This window comes from Oncorhynchus keta, chromosome 1, assembly GCF_023373465.1.
Source record: "Oncorhynchus keta strain PuntledgeMale-10-30-2019 chromosome 1, Oket_V2, whole genome shotgun sequence".
Classification (NCBI taxonomy): Eukaryota; Metazoa; Chordata; class Actinopteri; order Salmoniformes; family Salmonidae; genus Oncorhynchus; species Oncorhynchus keta.
Window position 1 is genome coordinate 14,463,071 of NC_068421.1, and position 27,866 is coordinate 14,490,936.

At 46.6% G+C, this 27,866-nt stretch overlaps 1 protein-coding gene across 7 annotated transcripts in view; it reads left to right on the top strand.

Annotated features, from left to right (window-relative positions):
* LOC118379305 (roundabout homolog 2-like) overlaps positions 1-27,866 on the top strand; it is a 152,331-nt gene that overhangs the window by 84,222 nt on the left and 40,243 nt on the right. For all 7 annotated transcript variants that reach the window (XM_052507522.1, XM_052507555.1, XM_052507634.1 and 4 more), the window contains 3 exons: positions 7,592-7,634; positions 20,525-20,652; positions 25,093-25,365. In XM_052507522.1, coding sequence (XP_052363482.1) covers positions 7,592-7,634; positions 20,525-20,652; positions 25,093-25,365 — 444 coding nt within the window. The remainder of the gene's footprint in view (positions 1-7,591; positions 7,635-20,524; positions 20,653-25,092; positions 25,366-27,866) is intronic.

Sequence of the window (27,866 nt, forward strand, 5' to 3'; positions counted from 1 at the left end):
CCTTAAAGACTCTGTACTCCCTCGTTGATAGTAGTGGGTATTCCTCCCAAAGACTCTGTACTCTCCTCTGTGACAGTTGTGGGTATTCCTCCCAAAGACTCTTCACTCTCCTCTTTGATAGTAGTGGGTATTCCTCCCAAATACTCTTCACTCTCCTCGTTGATAGTAGTGGGTAGTCCTCCTTAAAGACTCTGTACTCCCCTCGTTGATAGTAGTAGGTATTCCTCCTTAAAGACGCTTCCCTCTCCTCTTTGATAGTAGTGGGTATTCCTCCTTAAAGACTCTTCACTCTCCTCGTTGATAGTAGTGGGTAGTCCTCCTTAAAGACTCTGTACTCCCCTCGTTGATAGTAGTGGGTATTCCTCCCAAAGACTCTGTACTCTCCTCTTGATAGTTGTGGGTATTCCTCCCAAAGACTTTTCACTCTCCTTTTGATAAAGACTCTTCACTCTCCTCTTTGATAGTAGTGGGTATTCCTCTTAAAGACTCTGTACTCTCTCTTTGATAGTAGTGGGTATTCGTCCTGAAGACTCTGTACTCTTCTCTTTGATAGTTGTGGATATTCATCCTGAAGACTCTTCACTCTCCTCTTTGATAGTAGTGGGTATTCCTCCCTAAAGACTCTGTACTCTCCTCTTTGATAGTAGTGGGTATTCGTCCTGAAGACTCTGTACTCTCCTCTTTGATAGTAGTGGGTATTCCTCCTTAAAGACTCTGTACTCCCCTCTTTGATAGTAGTGGGTATTCCTCCTTAAAGACTCTGTACTCTCCTCTTTGATAGTAGTGGGTATTCCTCCTTAAAGACTCTGTACTCTCCTCTTTGATAGTTGTGGGTATTCCTCCTGAAGACTCTGTACTCCCCTCTTTGATAGTAGTGGGTATTCCTCCTTAAAGACTCTGTACTCTCCTCTTTGATAGTAGTGGGTATTCGTCCTGAAGACTCTTCACTCTCCTCTTTGATAGTAGTGGGTATTCCTCCTTAAAGACTCTGTACTCTCCTCTTTGAAAGTAGTGGGTATTCCTCCTTAAAGACTCTGTACTCTCCTCTTTGATAGTAGTGGGTATTCCTCCTTAAAGACTCTGTACTCTCCTCTTTGATAGTAGTGGGTATTCGTCCTGAAGACTCTTCACTCTCCTCTTTGATAGTAGTGGGTATTCCTCCTTAAAGACTGTACTCTTCTCTTTGATAGTTGTGGATATTCATCCTGAAGACTCTTCACTCTCCTCTTTGATAGTAGTGGGTATTCCTCCCTAAAGACTCTGTACTCTCCTCTTTGATAGTAGTGGGTATTCCTCCTTAAAGACTCTGTACTCTCCTCTTTGATAGTAGTGGGTATTCGTCCTGAAGACTCTTCACTCTCCTCTTTGATAGTAGTGGGTATTCCTCCTTAAAGACTCTGTACTCTCCTCTTTGATAGTAGTGGGTATTCCTCCTTAAAGACTCTGTACTCTCCTCTTTGATAGTAGTGGGTATTCCTCCTTAAAGACTCTGTACTCTCCTCTTTGATAGTAGTGGGTATTCGTCCTGAAGACTCTTCACTCTCCTCTTTGATAGTAGTGGGTATTCCTCCTTAAAGACTCTGTACTCTCCTCTTTGATAGTAGTGGGTATTCCTCCTGAAGACTCTTCACTCTCCTCTTTGATAGTAGTGGGTATTCCTCCTTAAAGACTCGGTACTTTCCTCTTTGATAGTAGTGGGTATTCGTCCTGAAGACTCTTCACTCTCCTCTTTGATAGTAGTGGGTATTCCTCCTTAAAGACTCCTCACTCTCCTCTTTGATAGTAGTGGGTATTCGTCCTGAAGACTCTTCACTCTCCTCTTTGATAGTAGTGGGTATTCCTCCTTAAAGACTCTGTACTCTCCTCTTTGATAGTAGTGGGTATTCCTCCTGAAGACTCTTCACTCTCCTCTTTGATAGTAGTGGGTATTCCTCCTTAAAGACTCGGTACTTTCCTCTTTGATAGTAGTGGGTATTCGTCCTGAAGACTCTTCACTCTCCTCTTTGATAGTAGTGGGTATTCCTCCTTAAAGACTCTGTACTCCCCTCTTTGATAGTAGTGGGTATTCCTCCTTAAAGACTCTGTACTCCCCTCTTTGATAGTAGTGGGTATTCCTCCCTAAAGACTCTTCACTCTCCTCTTTGATAGTAGTGGGTATTCCTCCTTAAAGACTCTGTACTCCCCTCTTTGATAGTAGTGGGTATTCGTCCTGAAGACTCTTCTCTCTCCTCTTTGATGTTCCTGTGAGGTTTGCATTGGGCTTGAAGGGGTCCTTCTCTTTCTATAGGTGTTGGTGTTGATTGGGGATTATTTATGTGATTATGTTGCCCTTTTAAAATATCCTCATTGGCTACTCTGGTAGTCTTCTTTATCTCTCGTCATAGCATTAAGTGGCTCTGCTACTTCATACACCATGGACTAATTGGTTCATTGCAGTTAAATTGATAACTGTAACAATGTTAGCCCCCTATACTGTAAAGGATTATCAGTACATGCTCTCCCAAAGTGGACCTGACTGGCACCAATGCTGAGCAAACAGGCAATCAGCCTCTGTCTCTCGATGAATGAAACTCTAAATACAGGAGAGAAAAGCCTCTGTCTGCTCACTGTACTCTCCTGGAGAGATATAGATGAATTGAGGAGAACAGAGTCCATTACATATGAAATGAGTTCCTCAGACTGGGGTTCTTCTCTACTGGTCCTGTACCAGCAGTGTGACGGAGATAAGGCCAGTGCAGGGAGGCTGGCTGGGGGTCCTGGCTGTAGCTTAGCCACTCCAGGCAACACATTCTCTCTGTGATACACCCCCTGCTCCTCTGCCCGATCCCCCTGTAGACAATCAACCACTCCCTATTCTCACCTGGGGCTCTGGCCACTGGAAGATAAGTGTTCCACTCAAACGTACTAGTGAAACTGAAGAGTGTGTGTATTAGATTGTAAGCACACTGCACTCAGGCTAGAGGATCAGGGTGGTGTCCACCGGGAGAGAACAATGAGTCAAGGACTGAAGGTGACGAGGAGGACTGGTTTAGATATGAATATTTTGTTGGTTGTATTTTTTAATGTCACTTAGTGTATGAGTGAGGTAGTGTGTCATTTAGGATGTTAGCTAGGAGATGAGGTGATGCCCACACACAGTGTCCCTGACTCCTACATTAAAGCTGTCATACAGGAGAGGTAACGGGTTTTCGAGGCACGCAACCAGCAGGGAAGAAGATTTGACGGGATTTTATACGTTGATTATGTCCTTAATGCCCTTCATGCTTATTAAACCAGTCCTCCTCATCACCTTCAGTCCTTGACTCATCCCTATTCATATTGGAGAAAGTCCTTATCTGGAGGAAGGAGCAGCGCACAGCCACGTCAGGCTGGCTAACATTAAAGTCCTCCACAGCGGAGAATACATGTGTCTGAGCAAAGATAGGGACATTCCCACCGCAGAGCACAGTATCAGCCTCCCTATTCTCTTCTCGCTCCTAGGAAATAGAGCGAGAGAGAGAGATATTTTTTTATTTTACCTTTATTTAACTAGGCAAGTCAGTTAAGAACAAATTCTTATTTTCAATGAGAGGGGCAGAACAACAGCTCGGGGATTTGAACGTGCAACCTTCCGGTTGCTAGTCCAACGCTCTAACCACTAGGCTACCCTGCCACCCCGGATACTGTAGGAGAGATAGGAGAGGGAGAGAGAGAGATACTGTAGGAGATACTTTAGAAGAGAGATACTGTAGGAGAGATAAGAGATAGGAGAGACAGATAGGAGAGAGATACTGTAGGAGAGAGAGATATTCTGTAGGAGAGATAGGAGAGAGAGAGAGATACTATAGGAGAGAGAGAGATACTGTAGGAGAGAGAGAGATACTGTAGGAGAGATATGAGGAAGAGAGAGTTATGTAGGAGAGTTAGGAGAGAGATACAGTAGGAGAGATAGGAGATAGGAGAGAGAGATAGGAGAGAGAGATACTGTAGGAGAGAGAGAGAGATAGATTATGTAGGAGAGATAGGAGAGAGAGATACTATAGGAGAGAGAGAGATACTGTAGGAGAGATATGAGGCAGAGAGAGATACTGTAGGAGAGATCGGAGGCAGAGAGAGATACTGTAGGAGAGATATGAGGCAGAGAGAGATACTGTAGGAGAGATATGAGGCAGAGAGAGATACTGTAGGAGAGTTAGGAGAGATAGGAGAGAGAGATACTGTAGGATAGTGAGAGAGATACTGTAGGAGAGAGATACTGTAGGAGAGATAGGAGAGAGATATATACTGTAGGAGAGATAGGAGAGGGAGAGAGAGAGATACTGTAGGAGATACTTTAGGAGAGAGATACTGTAGGAGAGATAGGAGAGGGAGAGAGAGAGATACTGTAGGAGATACTTTAGGAGAGAGATACTGTAGGAGAGATAGGAGAGACAGATAGGAGAGAGATACTGTAGGAGTGAGAGATATTCTGTAGGAGAGATAGGAGAGAGAGAGAGATACTATAGGAGAGAGAGAGATACTGTAGGAGAGAGAGAGATACTGTAGGAGAGATATGAGGCAGAGAGAGTTATGTAGGAGAGTTAGGAGAGAGATACAGTAGGAGAGATAGGAGATAGGAGAGAGAGATAGGAGAGAGAGATACTGTAGGAGAGAGAGAGAGATAGATTATGTAGGAGAGATAGGAGAGAGAGAGATACTATAGAAGAGAGAGATACTGTAGGAGAGATATGAGGCAGAGAGAGATACTGTAGGAGAGATCGGAGGCAGAGAGAGATACTGTAGGAGAGATATGAGGCAGAGAGAGATACTGTAGGAGAGATATGAGGCAGAGAGAGATACTGTAGGAGAGATAGGAGAGATAGGAGAGAGAGATACTGTAGGATAGTGAGAGAGATACTGTAGGAGAGAGATACTGTAGGAGAGATAGGAGAGAGATATATACTGTAGGAGAGATAGGAGAGGGAGAGAGAGAGATACTGTAGGAGATACTTTAGGAGAGAGATACTGTAGGAGAGATAGGAGAGGGAGAGAGAGAGATACTGTAGGAGATACTTTAGGAGAGAGATACTGTAGGAGAGATAGGAGATAGGAGAGACAGATAGGAGAGAGATACTGTAGGAGAGAGATATATTCTGTAGGAGAGATAGGAGAGAGAGAGAGATACTATAGGAGAGAGAGAGATACTGTAGGAGAGAGAGAGATACTGTAGGAGAGATATGAGGCAGAGAGAGTTATGTAGGAGAGTTAGGAGAGAGATACAGTAGGAGAGATAGGAGATAGGAGAGAGAGATAGGAGAGAGAGATACTGTAGGAGAGAGAGAGAGATAGATTATGTAGGAGAGATAGGAGAGAGAGAGATACTATAGAAGAGAGAGATACTGTAGGAGAGATATGAGGCAGAGAGAGATACTGTAGGAGAGATCGGACGCAGAGAGAGATACTGTAGGAGAGATATGAGGCAGAGAGAGATACTGTAGGAGAGATAGGAGAGAGAGATACTGTAGGAGAGTTAGGAGAGATAGGAGAGAGAGAGAGATACTGTAGGATAGTGAGAGAGATACTGTAGGAGAGAGATACTGTAGGAGAGATAGGAGATAGAGATATACTGTAGGAGAGAGAGAGATTCTGTAGGAGAGATAGGAGAGAGAGAGAGACTGTAGGAGAGATAGGAGAGAGAGAGAGATACTGTAGGAGAGATAGGAGAGAGAGAGATACTAGGAGAGATAGGAGAGATAGAGAGATACTGTAGGAGAGATAGGAGAGAGAGATACTGTAGGAAAGATAGGAGAGAGAGAGAGAGATACTGTAGGAGAGATAGGAGAGAGAGAGAGATACTAGGAGAGATAGGAGAGAGAGAGAGATAGATACTGTAGGAGAGATAGGAGAGAGAGAGAGATAGATACTGTAGGAGAGATAGGAGAGAGAGAGATAAATACTGTAGGAGAGATAGAGAGAGAGAGAGAGAGAGAGAGAGAGAGAGAGAGAGAGAGAGAGAGAGAGATACTGTAGGAGAGATAGGAGAGAGAGAGAGATACTGCAGGAGCGTGAGAGAGGAGATATGGAGAGAGAGATGTGTTTCTTGCTAGTGTAATAAAGAGAAGTAGCTATAGAGTAATGTTGAATAAGGAATGTCAACCATTTTCTTTAGGAGATACACTGTCAAAGTAGGTAAATAAGCTCATGTGGTATGATTGAAGCAGCATAACAGTAAGGTTTTGAGGGAGTTTTCTTGTTTTAGGTCATTACTGTGTTGGGGTTGGTTTTTCACTTATATACTGCAACATGCCAGTGTACAGTTCCAGAATGATGGTGGTAAAAGTGTTTTGGTTGGTTGATGACAAAGTGAAGAGATTGTCCTACCAGCAGCACTCTCTGTGTCACACTATCACCATTTTTTCCTGTATTCTTCCTGTATTCTCTGAATACTTTATTTGGCCCGTGCCTTGGCTTGTTGGAAAATAAACCTGAGTGGAGGAGAGGAGTGAAGGAATGTTCAGCCCTCCTCCCTTTAATCTCCATCTAGGGAACAACATTTGGGTCTTTGTCAGCAGCTAGTAAAACTGTTGCAGCTCAGCGTAAGAGACCGTTTCATCTCTGCTCAACACAGATGATGACAATAAGACATCAGAAGACTGAGCGTGCCAAACGTCAATGGATCACAGGAAATGATAAAATAAGCCACATTACTATCAGCTCCTTCTCGACTCAAGTAGGTTTCTGTTTTTTCCTTCTCCCCCTCTGTCAACCGCACGGGGTGATTTCCTCTGTCAACCGCGCGGGGTGATTTCCTCTGTCATCCGCACAGGGTGATTTACAAAACTCTATGGTTCTTTCTCTCTTTTTTTCCATTTCCTGTAATCCATTGACGTTTGGCACGCTCAGTCTTCTGATGTCTTATTGTCATCATCTGTGTTGAGCAGAGATGAAACGGTCTCTTACGCTGAGCTGCAACAGTTTTACTAGCTGCTGACAAAGACTCTTATTTATTATCTGTAGATGGCTTCTGAGAGTCATGCTAGTCAGTGTACCCTGCTGCTAGAGAGATCTGTAACTCACTTCCTTCCAGCCCCCACACATCTAATTCTACCTGATTAATGAGCCCTCTGCCTTTTCTAATCATTTTTATTTTGGCCGAGATTTAATCACAAATCTGATAATGATTCAAACCAAAAAATGGGAGATGAAATGAGTTTCTGTTCTCATCAAGCATCTTGTCTTTGAGAAAAACACATTACGTGTCACTTTATGCAAAGCAATGCAATCTGCTACCTTATTCACAGCATCCTTGTTATATTTTCCATGATAAGAATGGACACTGTGGGGCCTCTGCATCCCTTAGGGAAGCCATCAATATCCAGCCAGCTACAGAAGACACTGGAAGGACACATTGGGTGCAGTGGTGCGGTCGTTCATGAGAATAATTCCTGATAATGGTTGGGGGCTAAAACCATCAGAACTCTCTCTGATCAACCGGTATTAGCGTTGGCAATGCAGCCCTGATGTGGTCATCAATGTCATTGAAATTATATAAAAAGTCAAACATATTGCTTTGTCTTTTCTCTCCTTTTATGTCGTGGCGCTCCCTCTCTCCTCTCCTCCACTCTGACCCCAGTGACGTTCCAGCGTGTTGACGGGGGTCTGATGAGCAATGGAAGGTGAGTGTTCTACCCGTCAGTGTTCCATCAGGGACAGAGAGCCCTTCTCTCCACACATAGAGCCAAACAACACCACACCTGTCATCACTCTGCCAATCAAAACCAACAGCATACACAACACATCACCTCTATTCTGAAGGGCTTTCAAACCACCTCCATCAGACTGTGAAAACCCAGCAACCCAGTCAAACATTAGACTATAACATTATGCTATAACATTCGACTGTAACATTAGGTTATAACACTAGACTATAACATTAGACTAACATTAGACTATAACATAATGCTATAACATTAGACTGTAACATTAGGTTATACCATTAGACTATAACATTATGCTATAAGATGATACTATAACAGTATTCTATAACATTATGGAATAACAGACTATAACATTAGACTACAACATTTCTTATGACATTATGCTATAATATTATACTATAACATTAGCATATAACATTATAATATAACACAAGACTATAACATTGACCTATAACATTAACCTATAACATTACACTATAAAATTACACTATAAAATTAACCTTTAACATTACACTATACAATTTACCTATAACATTAGATTATAACATTAACCTATAACATTATGCTCTAACATTATGCTCTAACATAATGCTATAACATTATGCTATAACATTATGCTATAACATTAGACTATAACATTATGCAATAACATTATGCAAAACATTAGACTATTACAGTATGCTATAACATTATGCAATAATATTAACCTATAATGTTATGCGATAACATTAACCTATAACATTAACCTATAACATTAACCTATAACATTATGCTCTAACATTAACCTATAACATTAACCTATAACATAATGCTATAACATTATACTATAACATTATACTTTAACATTATACTATAACATTAGACTATAACATTAGACTATAACATTATACTATAACGTTATACTATAACATTAGACTTTAACATTAGACTATAACAGTATGCTATAACATTAGTCTATAACATAATGATTTAACATTAGACTATAACATAATGATAAACATTAGACTAAAACATAATGATATAACATTAGACTAAAACATAATGATATAACATTAAACTATAACAGTATGATATAACATTAGACTATAACATTATATTATAACATTAGACTATAACATAATGATATAACATACGACTATAACATAATGATTTAACATTAGACTAAAACATAATGATATAACATTAAACTATAACAGTATGATATAACATTATATTATAACATTAGACTATAACATTAGACTATAACATTATATTATAACATAATGATATAACATTAGACTATACCATAATGATATAACATTAGACTATAACATTAGACTATAACATAATGATATAACATTAGACTATAACAGTATGATATAACATTAGACTATAACATTTTGTATGACATTAGACTATAACATTATATTATAACATTAGACTATAACATTAGACTATAACATAATGATATAACATTAGACTATAACAGTATGATATAACATTAGACTATAACATTTCGTATGACATTAGACTATAACATTATATTATAACATTAGACTATAACATTAGACTATAACATAATGATATAACATTAGACTATAACATAATGATATAACATTAGACTAAAACATAATGATATAACATTATACTATAAGATTAGAATATAACATTAGACTATAACATTAGACTATAACATAATGATATAACATTAGACTATAACAGTATGATATAACATTAGACTATAACATTTCGTATGACATTAGACTAACATTATACTATAACATTAGACTATAACATTATACTATAACATTAGACTATAACGTTCGACTATAACATTAGACTATAACGTTCGACTAGTGCATTAGACTATAACAGTATGCTATTACATTATGCTTTAACATTAGACTTTAACATGATACTATAACATTTCTTATGACATTAGACTATAACATTAAACTTACATTATGCTATAACATTATGCTATAAAATTAGGCTTTAACATTAGAATTTAACATTACACTATAACATTTCTTATGACATTAGACTATAACATTAGACTATAACATTAGACTATATCATTTCTTATGACATTATGCTATAACATTATGCTATAACATTATGCTATAACATTATACTATACCATTATGCTATAACATGTCTTATGCCACCATGGTATAACATTAGACTATAACATTATGCGATAACATTAGACTATACCATTATGCTATAACATTAACATATAATATTAGACTATAACATTTCTTATGTCATTATACTATAATATTAGACAATACCATTAGACTATAACATTATAACAGTTTCCTCCTCTTCCTCCGAAGAGGAGAGGCGAAACGGATCAGAGGACCAATATAATTTTCCATGGTACTTCTTTAATGCTTTAAGGTACACATGAACAAACTAACAAAACAAGAAAACGTGAAAACTCAAATTACAGTCCTATCTGGTGCATACACAGAGACAGGAAACAATCACCCACAAACACACAGTGAAACCCAGGCCACCTAAGTATGATTTCAATCAGAGACAACTAATGACACCTGCCTCTGATTGAGAACCATACTAGGCCGAAACATAGAAATTCCCAAAACCTAGACAAACAAACATAGACTGCCCACCCAACTCACGCCCTGACCATACTAACTAAACACAAAAACACAGAAAATAAAGGTCAGAACGTGACAGTACCCCCCAAAGGTGCGGACGGCCGCAAAACCTTGACCTATAGGGGAGGGTCTGGGTGGGCATCTGTCCGCGGTGGCGGTTCTGGCGCGGGACGCGGACCCCACTTCACCATTGTCTTTGTCCGCCTCCGTGGCTTTCTCACCATGGCAACCCCTCTATGACCCCACTGGACAGAGGGGCAGCTCGGGACAGAGGGGCAGAAGCTCTGGACAGAGGGACAGGGGCTCTGGACAGAGGGACATCTGGGCTGAGGGGCTCTGGCGCCTGGGCTGAGGGGCTCTGGCGCCTCTGGGCTGAGGGGTTCTGGCGCCTCTGGGCTAACTGGGCTGAGGGGCTCTGGCGCCCCTGGGCTAGGGGCTCTGGCGCCCTGGGCTGATAACAGGCGGGAGCAGCGGCGCATACACATTCCAGCAGCGGCGCCGGACAGGCGGGAGGCTCCGACAGCAGCGCCGGACAGGCGGGAGGCTCCGCAGCGGCGCCGGACAGGCGGGAGGCTCGGCAGCGGCGCCGGACAGGCGGGAGGCCCGGACAGGCGGGACATTCCCGGCAGCGGCGCCGGACAGGCTAGGCGGGAGGCTCCGGCAGCGGCGCCGGACAGGCGGGAGCACCTGCAGAGAGGAGACAGAGAGACAGCCTGGTGCGTGGAGCTGCTACAGGAGGCAGCGGCGCCGGACAGGCGGGAGGCTCCCGGCAGTGGCGCCGGACAGGCGGGAGGCTCCGGCAGCGGCGCCGGACAGGCGGGAGGCTCCGGACAGGTGGGAGGCCCGGCAGCGGCGCCGGACAGGCGGGAGGCTCCGGCAGCGGCGCCGGACAGGCGGGAGGCTCCGGCAACGGCGCCCGGACAGGCGGGAGGCCCGGCAGCGGCGCCCGGACAAACGCTCCGGCAGCGGCGCCGGACAGGCGGGAGCACCTGCAGGGAGGAGACTGAGAGACAGCCTGGTGCGTGGAGCTGCTACAGGAGGCACCAGGCTGGGGAGACTTTCAGGAGGCTTGGTGTTAGGAGGAGCCTGAAAGACCGGGCTGTGGGGGAGCACTGGAGCTCTGGTGCGCAACCTTGGCACCACTTCCCCAGGCTGGACAACTACTCGAGCCCGGACCCTCAAGAGTGCAGGCACAGGTTGAACCGGGCTGTGGGTAAGCACGGGAGATCTAGTGCTTACTACACGCACCTCTCCCCTAGGCTCCACTCCCACAGTTGCCCGGTACGAGCGGAGCGCAGGCAGAGGACGCACTGCACCCTCCCAGCGCCCGGAGACACAGCACGCAGAGCCGGCGCAGGATAACCTGGACCAAGACTGCGTACCGGCGACCAGACCCGCTGAGCAGGCACCATACGCCCTGGCTCAATGCCCACACTCGCATGGCACTCTCGGGGGCTGCCCTATAGCGCACCGGGCTATGGACACACTGGCGACACCGTGCGCTCAACCGCATAACACGGTGCCTGACCAGTAATGCGCTGCTCATAATAAGCACGAGGAGTGATCAGGTCTGCTACCTGTGTGTGCCCCCCAAAAAAAAACCTATGCACTGCCGTGCTGGCTCCTCATTGCCGCCGATCATTTTCCCCAGCCAACCTCATTCTCCTGTAACCTTCCTTGCATTGCTCCATCGAATCCCAGGCGGGCCCGGCACTCTCCCTGGGTCGACCGCCCACCTATCTATCTCCTCCCAAGTTGTGTAGTCCAGATTCAGCTCTGATGCTAGCCGCTGTTGTTGTTGCTGCTGCTGCTGTCGCTGTCCTTTACCACGCCGCTTGGTCCATTGTGGTGGGTGATTCTGTACGAGTTTCCTCCTCTTCCTCCGAAGAGGAGAGGCGAAACGGATCAGAGGACCAATACGCGGCGTGGTAATTTTCCATGGTACTTCTTTAATGCTTTAAGGTACACATGAACAAACTAACAAAACAAGAAAACGTGAAAACTCAAATTACAGTCCTATCTGGTGCATACACAGAGACAGGAAACAATCACCCACAAACACACAGTGAAACCCAGGCCACCTAAGTATGATTCTCAATCAGAGACAACTAATGACACCTGCCTCTGATTGAGAACCATACTAGGCCGAAACATAGAAATTCCCAAAACCTAGACAAACAAACATAGACTGCCCACCCAACTCACGCCCCTGACCATACTAACTAAACACAAAAACACAGAAAATAAAGGTCAGAACGTGACAATTATGCTATAACATTAACATATAATATTAGACTATACCATTAGACTATAACATTATACTATAACATTATGCTATACCATTAGACCATAACATTAAGCTATAGCATTAGACCATACCGTTGTTATTATCAACAACATGCATCTAAAGCTGTGCTGACCTCTGATCTGGACTTTACACATCTTGACTATAGTACCCTTCCTAAAGTATGTATTATGTCTGCGCTGCACTGAACAAGCCTGCTCTAACGCTGATAGATGACTGATGGATCTATAGATAACCAATACCTGCGTGTTTATCAGATCTGTGTGCAAACATACATTCCTAACACATCTCCGTTCACGCATCAATAGATAGACTCATAAATCTCCCCCACAGAATTAGTAGAAACAATTTAAGCAGAGAGAGCTTTTATTTTGTCATTTATCTTCTCCTGCGGCTACAGATAACCCAGAAGCCCCCTGGAGTGATACATTTGCCTGTCACTTTGCCAAGGCGACTGAGATCCGAGCACATGTAATAATGTCAAAATAATTACCCAGGGGAGAGGTGTGGAGGTATCTCTGCTGCACCCAACACAGCCTGCTCGCTCTCTCTCTCTGTGTGTGTGTGTGTGTGTGTGTGTGTGTGTGTGTGTGTGTGTGTGTGTGTGTGTGTGTGTGTGTGTGTGTGTGTGTGTGTGTGTGTGTGTGTGTGCGTGCGTGCGTGCGTGTGTGCGTGTGTGCGTGCGTGCGTGTGTGTGTGTGTGTGAGCGTGTGTGTGTGTGAGAGTGTGCGGGTGTGTGGGAGAGAGAGTGATTGCAGAGAGTAGGGCCTATCTCAATAACACCCGTTACTGAGCCTTTGTAGGGATTCAGGAGGCTCCCCAGAGGAGTCCGGACTTCTCTCTCTCTACTGCTCTGGTAAATCCACACAGAGCTCACACACTCGTCTGAGATTCTAAACTTATTCAGAGTCTGTGTTTCTGTGAGAGTTTGTTTTTCAAGGATTTAGTCTACTGTGTGTATATATGTATATGAGTTTGTTTTTCTGTGTGTGTGTGTGTGTGTGTGCGTGCGTGTGTGTGTGTGAGCAGTGTGTGTGCGAGCAGTGTGTGTGCTAGCAGTGTGTGTGTGAGCAGTGTGTGTGTGAGTAGTGTGTGTGTAGTGTGTCGATGTGAATGCTCGCCCATATTTCTGCCAGTGCCGCCAGCAAGCACTCAAAGAATTAACCACGCCACTTGCCATGTCTTCTCTCATCTATTTTCTGTTGTGGTGTTTTTCCTTCAGTTTTCCACATAAGTGGTTCTGATTCTCAGCCCGGATGATTGAATCGGAGGGGTCTGTATTTGTGGCACTCTATATTTGTCATAGCTTAAGTCAGTGGGGGAGACATTTCTACACAGCACCAGAGTGGTAGGATGCAGTAAGTCTGGAGCTAGGTGTGTTTGTCAAGCTAGCACAAAGCCCTGGTCCTGGTCGTTAGTCACTGTGGTGACATCAAAGCCCTGGTCCTGGTCGTTAGTCACTGTGGTGACAACAAAGCCCTGGTCCTGGTCGTTAGTCACTGTGGTGACATCAAAGCCCTGGTCCTGGTCATTAGTCACTGTGGTGACATCAAAGCCCTGGTCCTGGTCGTTAGTCACTGTGGTGACATCAAAGCCCTGGTCCTGGTCATTAGTCACTATGGTGACATCAAAGCCCTGGTCCTGGTCGTTAGTCACTGTGGTGACATCAAAGCCCAGATGTTGCAGCTACCCCATCTGCCCCTGCAGAGTGAGAGTTACCCGCCCAGTATCACAGGGAAATGTGTTCATTTGTTACCTGGGATGTTTATTGCATTAATTAGACAATAGCAAATGGAGTCGCGTCTGTTCCCAGCTCCTCATTGGCTGCTGCCAAATTGCCCTGACTGAACAAATCACTTAATCGATCACAGAGTAAATGATTCATGGAAGATGAATAGGCTGCAGATTGCTACACTTGGATGGCTTGACTTTGGCTGCTCATGTGAAATTCATAAAAGGCTCATTCCTTCTACCCTGCCAATAGCGAGATGGTAATTAGGAGCTAGTAATAACTATCTCAGCGCTGATCAATATTTTAGCCAGAGCAGATTCTATAGAGAGTGGGTTGAGCACAGCACAGCAGCCAACGGGTTGTGCCAACACCGTTACTATGGAGATTCCTTGATATGACAGGACTCAGAAGCTAAGTGACAGAAGCCTCTATGAACGGAAAATATCCAATGGAAATGCATGTTTCAACATGCCTTAAGTGTAATTGGATGTGCAGGCTTTTAGTGGGGGTTGTATTGACCAGTAGGCGTGCATGAACACAGTAGCATGAACACAGTAGTATGAACACATCTGATCTATGTGGTTGTATTGGGATTAATATCTCTGGTCTGGCTTGTTTATGGCTCGTTGTGCATCAGGCATCCTGGGTGGTTGCTCAGATTTGCTACCTTCCATAACAAACAGCCAACAAGTCTGACAGGAAAATAGTACATATTCAAAATCTTATCTTGGCCAAGGCTGCAATACATCCCCGAACTCAACTAGGATTAAACGTAATTTGTCGAGGTTCCAGAAGATGTAAGACCATTTCCCCCCAGAGTCGCAAAACACATATAACAAATACTCCAGATAGAAATCATTCTCATTCTAATTATCTTCTCCCGGAGCAGCTTCCTGTGATGAATACAAGGACGAGGCAGCCATTTCCATTGTCAACACCTTGTCTTCCAAATGGTCTCTCTGGTCTCTCTGCGCTGTGCTGTATGGTGGAGGGTTATTAGGTGTGTAGGGCTGTAGGTCTGGTACTGAGACAGTAGTATAGTATTTTTCTTTTTCTATATACAAGGTCTTGGTGCACTGTAGCTGCAGTCGACAGGAGAGAACACGGCCCTCCCTCTCCATTTCTCTCTTTCTTTGTCAACTGCCAGGAAACTGTAGGCTGACAGATGTTGAGAGCGAGGGAGGAAAGGAGGAGGGATGAAAGCAAGAGCTATATGTGGAAAAAAATAAAGGAAAATGGGGTTTATAAAGAGATGGGTTTGGAGGGAGAGGAAGAAATGGGGGGGGGGTGTCGCTGTGAGAAACAGAAGGGGAGGTGGTAGGGGAAGAGATGTATTACCCTATAAAAAGTGCATGTCTCTGATGCACAGCCATCAATTTGAATGACTCCTTCCCCCCGAGGGCCTGTTTTGGCATTCAGGAACCACAGCGAGGGCTCTTAGCTTGTCAGGCCCTCCCGCCTTCCTCCTGTCTCTGCAGCTTGTCAGGCCCTCCCGCCTTCCTCCTGTCTCTGCAGCTTGTCAGGCCCTCCTGCCTTCCTCCTGTCTCTGTAGCTTGTCAGGCCCTCCGGCCTTCTTCCTGTCTCTGCAGCTTGTCAGGCCCTCCCGCCTTCCTCCTGTCTCTGCAGCTTGTCAGGCCCTCCCGCCTTCCTCCTGTCTCTGCAGCTTGTCAGGCCGTCCCGCCTTCCTCCTGTCTCTGCAGCTTGTCAGGCCCTCCCGCCTCCCTCCTGTCTCTGCAGCTTGTCAGGCCCTCCCGCCTTCCTCCTGTCTCTGCAGCTTGTCAGGCCCTCCCGCCTTCCTCCTGTCTCTGCAGCTTGTCAGGCCCTCCCGCCTTCCTCCTGTCTCTGCAGCTTGTCAGGCCCTCCCGCCTTCCTCCTGTCTCTGCAGCTTGTCAGGCCCTCCCGCCTTCCTCCTGTCTCTGCAGCTTGTCAGGCCCTCCCGCCTTCCTCCTGTCTCTGCAGCTTGTCAGGCCCTCCCGCCTTCCTCCTGTCTCTGCAGCTTGTCAGGCCCTCCCGCCTTCCTCCTGTCTCTGCAGCTTGTCAGGCCCTCCCGCCTTCCTCCTGTCTCTGCAGCTTGTCAGGCCCTCCCGCCTTCCTCCTGTCTCTGCAGCTTGTCAGGCCCTCCCGCCTTCCTCCTGTCTCTGCAGCTTTTCAGGCCCTCCCGCCTTCCTCCTGTCTCTGCAGCTTGTCAGGCCCTCCCGCCTTCCTCCTGTCTCTGCAGCTTGTCAGGCCCTCCCGCCTTCCTCCTGTCTCTGCAGCTTGTCAGGCCCTCCCGCCTTCCTCCTGTCTCTGCAGCTTGTCAGGCCCTCCGGCCTTCCTCCTGTCTCTGCAGCTTGTCAGGCCCTCCTGCCTTCCTCCTGTCTCTGCAGCTTGTCAGGCCCTCCCGCCTTCCTCCTGTCTCTGCAGCTTGTCAGGCCCTCCCGCCTTCCTCCTGTCTCTGCAGCTTGTCAGGCCCTCCCGCCTTCCTCCTGTCTCTGCAGCTTGTCAGGCCCTCCCGCCTTCCTCCTGTCTCTGCAGCTTGTCAGGCCCTCCCGCCTTCCTCCTGTCTCTGCAGCTTGTCAGGCCCTCCCTCCTTCCTCCTGTCTCTGCAGCTTGTCAGGCCCTCCTGCCTTCCTCCTGTCTCTGCAGCTTGTCAGGCCCTCCCGCCTTCCTCCTGTCTCTGCAGCTTGTCAGGCCCTCCTGCCTTCCTCCTGTCTCTGCAGCTTGTCAGGCCCTCCTGCCTTCCTCCTGTCTCTGCAGCTTGTCAGGCCCTCCCGCCTTCCTCCTGTCTCTGCAGCTTGTCAGGCCCTCCCGCCTTCCTCCTGTCTCTGTAGCTTGTCAGGCCCTCCTGCCTTCCTCCTGTCTCTGCAGCTTGTCAGGCCCTCCTGCCTTCCTCCTGTCTCTGCAGCTTGTCAGGCCCTCCTGCCTTCCTCCTGTCTCTGCAGCTTGTCAGGCCCTCCTGCCTTCCTCCTGTCTCTGCAGCTTGTCAGGCCCTCCCACCTCCCTCCTGTCTCTGCAGCGCTGCAGTTCATTTGGAGTCTCCCTCCATGGAACAACTCTTATCATTAGAACCTGTGGCTCTGTGGCTGAGGGACAGACTGACTGCAGAGCACCCATTACCTGACCATGTCCTGGGGTTCTCCCCTCCCCCTCATCTCCCCCTCCTCTCCCCAGGGCCAGCACATCACGTTACCTCACTGAAGCAGAGACAAAAGCTCTGTTAGGCATGAGGCACGTCACAGCTTTTAAGGGTGCTGGGCTGTAGCACTGAGCGTGTCAGAGACTGTGACAGAGACAGAGACTGAAGGGCACTAGCAGTGGGGTGTTGTTGTGCCGTGTTCCCTCTAGCAGAAGCCATCCGGTTGATCATGTGATGCTGCCTGTCTGACCGACCGTGGCAGCCAGCCATTTCTCAGGAATAAGAGAGGGAAAGCTCGAGCTTGCTGCTGCTGCTGTGGAGACCTTGAACAGCTCAGCGCAACCTCTCATTCCACACTCTGCCGAATGCTTTTGTCTGTAGACAAACAGCACTGTCTTTGAATCCTCTCCTTACCCTGGGCAGAAAAATAACACTATTGATACATTTCTAGATTATAGTACATTCAGTAGAAAATATGAATCCATCTGTATGGTTCAGCCATTGGAAACCTTGTGTGGTACCAATATACTGACACACAAACAAAGACATTTAGCTCCATCTCTCATATCTCATTTAGTTCCATCTGTGTTGCCCGCGGTAACGAGGCTGAGACGTGATTGTACAGTAAAGTGGCCCTAAAGGCCTCCCAGCAGTCACCCGTGACAGGTTCAAGTCCTAATGGGAGATTTTGATGGCCCCCACACCCATGGGAGTGACTCCCAACACCTGTTAAATGGAGCCAGCTCCGGTACATCCATCCATCCCACAGGCTGCAGCAGCCCACAAGTTGATCTGGGAGAGAGGAGAGGGTTTCGTGCTGGGTCTGGAGGACAACCAATCAACTAAGGCATCACCACAAGGGGTTGATGGGATCAATGGGTGTTAATGAACAAGGTTATCTGTGAATGTGTCTATGTGGGGGAGGAAGAATGATGTGTGTCTATGCAGTGTGTGTGTGTGTATTAATGTGTGTGCATGTATTAGTGTGTGTGTGTGTGTGTGTGTGTGTGTGTGTGTGTGTGTGTGTGTGTGTGTGTGTGTGTGTGTGTGTGTGTGTCTATTAATGTGTGTGCGTATTAATGTGTGTGTGTATTAACGTGTGTGTGTGTGTATTAATGTGTGTGTATATTAAACTATGTGTGTGTGTGTATTAATGTGTGTGTGTGTGTATTACCGTGTGTGTGTGTGTGTATGTGTGTGTGCATTAAAATGTTTGTGTGTGTATGTATTAATTGGCTCCCGAGTGGCACAGTGTCTAAGGCACTGCATCTCACTGCATCTCAGTGCTAGAGGTGTCAGTACAGACCCTGGTTCGTTTCCAGGCTGTATCACAACCGGCCGCGATTGAGTCCCATGGGGTGGTGCATAATTCAAATAAAATCAAATCAAATTGTATTTGTCACATACACATGGTTAGCAGATGTTAATGCGAGTGTAGCGAAATGCTTGTGCTTCTAGTTCCGACAATGCAGTAATAACCAACAAGTAATCTAGCTAACAATTCCAAAACTACTACCTTATAGACACAAGTGTAAGGGGATAAGACATAAAGATATATGAGTGAATGATGGTACAGAGCGGCATTGAGTGCAGTATATACATATGAGAATGTAAACAAAGTGGCTAGTGATACATGTATTTTTTACATTTTACCTTTATTTAACCAGGCAAGTCAGTTAAGAACACATTCTTATTTTCAATGACGGCCTGGGAACAGTGGGTTAACTGCCTGTTCAGGGGCAGAACGACAGATTTGTACCTTGTCAGCTCGGGGGTTTGAACTCGCAACCTTCCGGTTACTAGTCCAACACTCTAACCACTAGGCTACCCTGCCGCTCTAACTAGGAACCACTAGGCTACATAAAGATGCAGTAGATGATATAGAGTACAGTATATACATATACATATGAGATGAATAAAGTAGGGTATGTAAACATTATATTAGGTAGCATTGTTTAAAGTGGCTAGTGATATATTTTACATCATTTCCCATCAACTCCCATTATTAAAGTGGCTGGAGTTGAGTCAGTGTGTTGGCAGCAGCCACTCAATGTTAGTGGTGGCTGTTTAACAGTCGGATGGCCTTAAGATAGAAGCTGTTTTTCAGTCTCTCGGTCCCAGCTTTGATGCACCTGTACTGACCTCGCCTTCTGGATGATAGCGGGGTGAACAGGCAGTGGCTCGGGTGGTTGTTGTCCTTAATGATCTTTATGGCCTTCCTGTGACATCGTATGGTGTAGGTGTCCTGGAGGGCAGGTAGTTTGTCCCCGGTGATGCGTTGTGCAGACCTCACTACCCTCTGGAGAGCCTTAAGGTTGTGGGCGGAGCAGTTGCCGTACCAGGCGGTGATACAGCCCGACAGGATGCTCTCGATTGTGCATCTGTAGAAGTTTGTGAGTGCTTTTGGTGACAAGCCGAATTTCTTCAGCCTCCTGAGCCTCTTCACGATGCTGTCTGTGTGGGTGGACCAATTCAGTTTGTCTGTGATGTGTACGCCGAGGAACTTAAAACTTACTACCCTCTGCACTACTGTCCCATCAATGTGGATAGGGGGGTGTTCCCTCTGCTGTTTCCTGAAGTCCACAATCATCTCCTTAGTTTTGTTGACGTTGAGTGTGAGGTTATTTTCCTGACACCACACTCCGAGGGCCCTCACCTCCTCCCTGTAGGCCGTCTCGTCGTTGTTGGTAATCAAGCCTACCACTGTTGTGTCATCCGGGTTAGGGTTTGGCCCGGGTCATTATAAATAAGATTTGTTCTTAACTGACTTGCCTAGATAAATAAAGGTTAAATATAAAAATAATAGTGTGTGTGTGTGTGTATTAATGAGTGTGTGTGTATTATGTGTGTGTGTTATTGTGTGGGTTGGTGTTATTGTGTGTGTGTCAGAGTGAGACAGCAGGACAAAAGGACAGATACAGAGCAGTGTTGCCTGAATGAATTCTAACTTTAAATGAGAGCCACATTGTGTACATACATCCAGTTTCTGAATAATCTCACTAGTACAATTTTTTTTAAGCCAACTTTGACCTATTACTATTCCTAACTATGACCAGTGTTTCCATGTGTAACAACCCCTGTGTCTCCTCCTAGCCGACCAGGCCTGCTGAATGCCAGTGACGCAGGCTACCCGTGGCTGGCTGACTCCTGGCCTGCAACCAGCCTGCCTGTCAATAGTGGCTCCGGGGGACCCAACGACCTCAGTAACTTTGGAAGAGGAGGTGAGAGAGCTGGGTCTGTCCTATACTAATATATATATATGATCAACCGGATATATATATATATATATATATATATATATAGATAGATAGATAGATAGATAGATAGATAGATAGATAGATAGATAGATAGATAGATAGATAGAGAGAGAGAGAGAGAGAGAGAGAGAGAGAGAGAGAGAGAGAGAGAGAGAGAGAGAGAGAGAGAGAGAGAAAAAACACAAATATCCTTCGAAACACAAATATCCTCACCTTGCCCCCGACACACCATATGTCCTGAAACATCTCCACACTTTTCATTTTATAGAACTCAAATTCCACCGGTACAATAATGTCATTAACCTGGCGTACACAGAAAACACATGAATCAAAATCCACTAGGTCAGACTGATTAATGATGTCCCTTAACAGCTCCACTGAGCCTGAATGAGGCTCCTCCCCATTTCTGTGTTTAATCAAATTCATTGTACAATTCCTCTCCCCGCCGACCACCAGGGTCTCCTCAGGAGCTACCTGTGAGAGTTCCTGTCTAGGACACCCAAACTTAAGTCCCCTCTCCCTCCCTGTGTCAGGCCAAAACCCCTGTTATTCATTTCTGCTTTTACTAGAAGCAGTCTACCCCTACACACCTCCTTTGAGCAGCAAATTGTTACATCCAGACCCGATGGTCCCAGACCCAAAAAGGACTGTCACCCCTGCACTAACATTTCTTCCATGGCTCAGCAAAGAAAGAGACCAATAGCAAGGCTCAAAAATCCCGTGCCAGAAAAAAAATATGAATCTAAACAGCATCTATAAGTAGACCTTTACGCACTGTTGTGACCCACTTCCTCTACCTAAAACGTTCCCTGGGTGAGAGGAAACCATGCCTCTCATTTTTCATAGCATGCTGTACTGGACTTAAAACCTTTCCCAGAATGCAAGGAAAAGCTTTACGATGAACATTTTCCCTTATTGTTTCATTCAGGAACCTTGACTGTTCCCTCACCGTGTACTTTGACCCCTCTGCCTGACTGCCTGTCAGCTCTGGACGCATTAAGGAGGAGTCTGAAAAGAAAGCCTCCTCCTCCTCCTCATCGTCCTCTTCCTCAGACTCACCTTCATCCTCCTCATCTCCATCTCCCATCTTGACCATCTGCACTTTCTCTGTGCCTTTGACCACCCCAGCCTTATCTACACCACCATCTATAACCTGACTCGACCCTTCCTCTGCTGCCTGTGTCTTGTGGCCCCCTGCACATTGACCTCGATTTCACCCACTGGCGCTCCCCTTGTCTAAGGCCTTTACGTGGGCACGCAAAGCTCTTCTGCCCCAAATCCCCGCACTCAAAGCACCGTAGACTATCTGTGCTGGCAAACCCTCCGTAGAGCCCGTCCCCATGTCTCACTTTAAAATGCACATTTAACTGTTGCTTATTGTAATTCAGAAACATGAACACTTGCCTCCGGAACTAAACAAAATGCTTAACAGCATCTGAAAACCTGCCGACGGTAAACAAAAACCGCTAGAAAACGTAGCAAAATGATACAGCTCTTTACAGATTTGATCATCCATAATAAACAGAGGCAGATTCACAACTACCACTCTTGTCAAAGGAGTTGAAAGTGGAGAAATCGGCAGCAACACATCCCTTACAAATATCCCGCTAGTAATTAGCCTGCCCACTAAATTTACTCTTTTCATGAACACAACCACACCCTTGTTCATTCTGGATGCAGAATGTATACATTCAGCTCCTACCTGTTCACCGACCGCGAGCAGAACCTCCTCCACCTTAACTCCGTTCTCAGGAACACACCTGAATCCATGCCGTATCGACAGCATCTCCTCTGCACTAGGCTGAGAAGCCATAGCACACACCACACCGTTCAAACCCCAGGATACTAAAACTCCATCCTTTTCCTCCCTAACTTTGAACAAAACCACTGGGTACCGCTAAACTAACAGAAGAATTTAAAGAAAACACCAAGGAAAGAATCAAGAAAATTAGTAAGGACAGAGCCCTCCACACGGTCTCTAAACTACAAAACACCCAGCATGCACTGAGAAAGAGTGACAGGAGAGAGATACAGGAGACATAAGAGAGAGGAGAGATAGAAGGGAGAGAGGAGAGCTATATAATAGATAATAGGGAGAGGGAAGAGAGAGACGAGACAGAGGAAAGAGTGCGAAGAAAGAGAGGGGAGAGAGAAGCGAGAGAGGAGAGATAGTAGATATAGTATGAGATGATATATGCTGATCTGAATCCTCTACTGCTCTTCTGTACTGTACCCTAGCTCAGATGATTCATCATGTCCTCCTCTCACCTCCTAGCTACCAGCCCCACAAAGATGTAAACCTGTTTGCATATTGCATGAGTGTTTTTGGATATACATTTACATACCACATCAGAGGGAGGCTAGCGCACTAGCAGCAGGCACTGTCACCGCTTGAGTAATGGCAAACAGTCCAGCGTAGTGTCATCAGCCATACCTCAGAAGATGAGGATGTGAGACAAGATGGAGGCAACGTAGGGAGGGGGGTGAGTGAGAAAGAAAGAGAGAGAGAGGGGGGGGAGAAGTATAGAGAGACAGAAACAGAGAGTACACAGTGGCAGAAAACCTGACCACTGTGACTGACCCAAACTTAAGGAAAGCTTAGACTATGTACAGACTCAATTAGCATAGCCTTGCTATTGAGAGAGGTCACCGTAGGCAGACCTGGCTGCTGCCCACAAAATGAGGTGGAAACTGAGCTGCACTTCCTAACCTCCTGCCCAATGTATGACCATATTAGAGACACATATTTCCCTCAGATTACACAGATCCACAAAAAAAGAATTCGAAAACAAACCCGATTTTGATAAACTCCCATATCTACTGGGTGAAATACCCAATTATGACATCACTGCAGCAAGATTTGTAACCTGTTGCCACAAGAAAAGGGCAACCAGTGAAGAACAAACACCATTGTAAATACACCCCATATTGATGCTTATTTATTTTCCCTTTTGTACTTTAACCATTTGTACATCGTTACAACACTGTATATATATATATATATAATATGACATTTGAAATATCTTTATTATTTTGAAACTTGTTTACTGTTAATTTTTATTGTTTATTTCACTTTTGTATATTATCTACCTAACCTGCTTTGGCAATGTTAACATATGTTTCCCATGCCAATAAAGACCCTTGAATTGAATTTAGAAAGGGGAGAGAGAGGGAGAGAGAGAGAGAGAGAGAGAGAGAGAGAGAGAGAGAAATGGGGCGGGAGGGAGAAAGAGAGTGAGGGGGGAGGGGAGAGAGACAGAGGAGCGAGAGAGAGAGAGAGAGAGAGACAGACAGACAGACAGACAGACAGACAGACAGACAGACAGACAGACAGACAGACAGACAGACAGACAGACAGACAGAAAAATGGGGAGGGAGGGAGAAAGAGAGTGAGGGGGAGGGGAGAGAGAGAGAGAGAGAGAGAGAGAGAGAGAGAGAGAGAGAGAGAGAGAGAGAGAGAGAGAGAGAGAGAGGGGGATGTGTAAAGATGGTCCAGGGCAGCCGGTCGTGAAGGACAGGGCCAGCTTGACTGCGGACTCTTCTGCCGTGGCTCTACATCATCTCCCCTTCACTGGGCGCTCATACCCTACAGTACTATTGAGGGGCTGGGCTCACTCACACACACACACACACACACACACACACACACACACACACACACACACACACACACACACACACACACACACACACACACACACACACACACACACACACACACACACACACACACACACACACACACACACACACACACACACACACACACACACATGCAGAGTGGCACCATTATCCCTCATTGGCAGCAACAAAGGGAGGAGGGAGGCAGGAAAACAGAGGGAAAGAAGCAGGCTCAGAAGAGAGGGAGAGAGATAGGGGACAGAAGAGGGAGGGAGGGAGAGAGGAGAGAGAGAGGTTGGGGGAGGGAGAGAGATAGGGGGGTGGGGGGGGAGAGAGAGAGAGAGAGAGGTTGGGGGTAGGGAGAGAGTGGGGTGGGGGGTGGGGGGTTGAGAGAGAGAGAGAGAGAGAGAGGCCCAAGGTTGTGAAGTCAGCCACTGGAATTAGAATGCATGAATAAGTGGGGATGGATTTTTCAATGAGATGAATATGTTAAACTGGATGTTAAGAGCTGAGTTGATGTCAAAGCGTTGAGATGCTCAGGGTAATTCCCTGCTGACTGAACCCAGGGTCACACTGACCTGATTCATAGTTAGACATAGACACCACTCCACTCCTAATCTATCTTGAAGAGCAGCCTTGTTCATCAATGACTCTAAACATCACTTTACCTTTCTATTTTCTATTGAAATACAATTATAGTTGATGTTCACACAGTATTTGTCATTGAAGCCCACACCACCGTCTTCTAAACTGACCCGTATTCTCTCTCCCTGTCTCCTCCAGACACCAGTAGTAATGGGGATAAGAGCGGCACCATGCTGTCTGACGGAGCCATCTATAGCAGTATAGACTTCACCACCAAGGCTAACTACAACAGCCCCAGCCAGGGCTCCCAGGGAGCCACCCCCTATGCCACCACACAGATCCTCCACTCCAGTAGCATCCATGAGCTGGCCGTGGACCTCCCTGAGGCCCAGTGGAAGGCCTCCATCCAGGCCAAACAGGAGATGGCCAACCTGGGGTACTCCCTGCCTGACAAGAACTCCTGCAACAACAGTGAGTGGGAATGTGTGTGTGTGTGTGTGTGTGTGTGTGTGTGTGTGTGTGTGTGTGTGTGTGTGTGTGTGTGTGTGTGTGTGTGTGTGTGTGTGTGTGTGTTGGAAAGGAAGGAAGGAAGGAAGGAAAGGAAGGAAGGAAGGAAGGAAGGAAGGAAGGAAGACGGAAGGAAGGAAGGAAGGAAGGAAGGAAGGAAGGAAGGAAGGAAGGAAGGAAGGAAGGAAGGAAGGAAGGAAGGAAGGAAGGAAGTGGAAGGAAGTGGAAGGAAGTGTGTGTGCACATGTCATACAGAATGTGAGACTTCTCATATTTCCCTGCCATGTGAAATCCCAACTCAACTCAACACAGCCCAATGATACATATTAGCCTTAACCATCATGGCCTCACTCCTCCTACTGTGAGTGTATGACCCCAGTACAAATCACTGCTGAGTCAGTATGGAGTGTTTCATATGATACCCCAGTTCACCCCTGTTTATAAGCCATGGGTTTACTGTGACCTGACAGTAGTTTGGACTTTAATACTCACAATCTGTCTCTGAAGCCCATTCCAGCTCCACTCCACCGTGACCGCCTGATTCTGTTTTAAGGACTCATTTCCCCCTTGCTGCCATTCAGTCTTGGTCACTTTCCAAGGTTAAATAAACACCTGATGACTGGCCAGGGAGCGAGATTAAAGCATCCATTTTCTCCAGTTTTGGATTATGTTACTTCCCTCTCTCTGTTCTAACTAATTGCCTATCCTCTTTAGCACAACTAATATTTAAAATAATTCAACTTAATTATAATGGATTTGATAGAGGACTTTTCTGAAAGCCTTGTGGAGATTCCTGCGTCAGGACTAATGAGTTTTCTGAGACTCTTTCTATATTTTCATGGTCTCATTCTCTAAAGGTTTAAAGTAGATTCGTTATATTGTTTATGCCCATAATGTAACTCAATTTCCGATCCTTTACCGTCTTGCATTATTTTAAAAGTAACATTTGATTGTATCTCAAAACAATGTTACATTAAATAACTTGCACCTGCTACAAGTGGATTTATCTCTCCCATCTCATGAATGGATAATCACTTGGCTTTCTTCCAAAATATTATTTTCCTAATTTTTTGTTGTCAAAGTCAAAAACTTTATACATATAAACCCCCCAAAAATGATGCGTCACAAACAAAGGCTAAATGTTTCACTGAGGGAATGTGACCGTGAGTGGGTGGTGGGTGGGTGGTGGGTGGGTGGGTGGGTGGGTGGGTGGGTGGGTGGTGGGTGTGGTGAGTGGTGGGTGGGTGAGTGAGTGGTGGGTGGGTGGGTGGGTGGGTGAGTGGTGGTGGGTGGGTGGGTGGGTGGGTGGTGGGTGGGTGGGTGAGTGGGTGGGTGGTGGGTGGGTGGGTGGGTGGGTGGTGAGTGGGTGAGTGGGTGGTGGGTGGGGGTGGGTGGGTGGTGGGTGGGTGGTGGGTGGGTGGGTGGGTGGTGGTGGTGAGTGGTGTGGTGAGTGGTGAGTGGGTGGTGGGTGGGTGAGTGAGTGAGTGGGTGGTGGGTGGGTGGGTGAGTGGTGGTGGGTGGGTGGGTGGGTGGGTGGGTGGGTGGGTGGGTGGGTGGGTGGGTGGTGAGTGGTGGGTGGGGGTGAGTGGGTGGGTGGGTGGGTGGGTGGGTGGTGGGTGGGTGGGTGTGGTGGGTGGTGGGTGGGTGGGTGGGTGGGTGGGTGGGTGGGTGGGTGGGTGGGTGGGTGGGTGGGTGGGTGGGTGGGTGGGTGGGTGGGTGGTGGTGAGTGGGTGGGTGGTGGGTGGGTGGTGGGTGGGTGGGTGGTGGGTGAGTGAGTGAGTGAGTGGGTGGGTGGTGGGTGGGTGGGTGTGGTGGTGGGTGGTGGGTGGGTGGGTGGGTGGTGAGTGAGTGAGTGAGTGAGTGAGTGAGTGAGTGAGTGAGTGAGTGAGTGGTGAGTGAGTGAGTGAGTGAGTGAGTGAGTGAGTGAGTGAGTGAGTGGTGGGTGGGTGAGTGAGTGGTGGGTGGGTGAGTGAGTGGGTGGTGGTGGTGAGTGAGTGAGTGGTGAGTGAGTGAGTGAGTGAGTGAGTGAGTGGTGGTGAGTGAGTGGTGGTGGTGGTGAGTGAGTGAGTGAGTGAGTGGTGAGTGAGTGGTGAGTGAGTGAGTGGTGGGTGGGGGTGGGTGGGTGGTGGGTGGTGGTGGTGAGTGAGTGAGTGGTGAGTGAGTGAGTGAGTGAGTGAGTGAGTGAGTGGGTGTGGTGGGTGGGTGGTGGGTGGGTGAGTGGGTGGGTGGGTGGTGGTGGGTGGGTGGGTGGGTGAGTGAGTGGGTGGTGGGTGGGTGGGTGGGTGGTGGTGAGTGAGTGAGTGAGTGAGTGAGTGGGTGGGTGGGTGGGTGGGTGGGTGGTGAGTGAGTGAGTGAGTGGTGGTGGGTGAGTGAGTGGGTGAGTGAGTGAGTGAGTGGTGGTGAGTGAGTGAGTGAGTGAGTGGGTGAGTGAATGGGTGGTGGGTGGTGAGTGAGTGGTGGTGGGT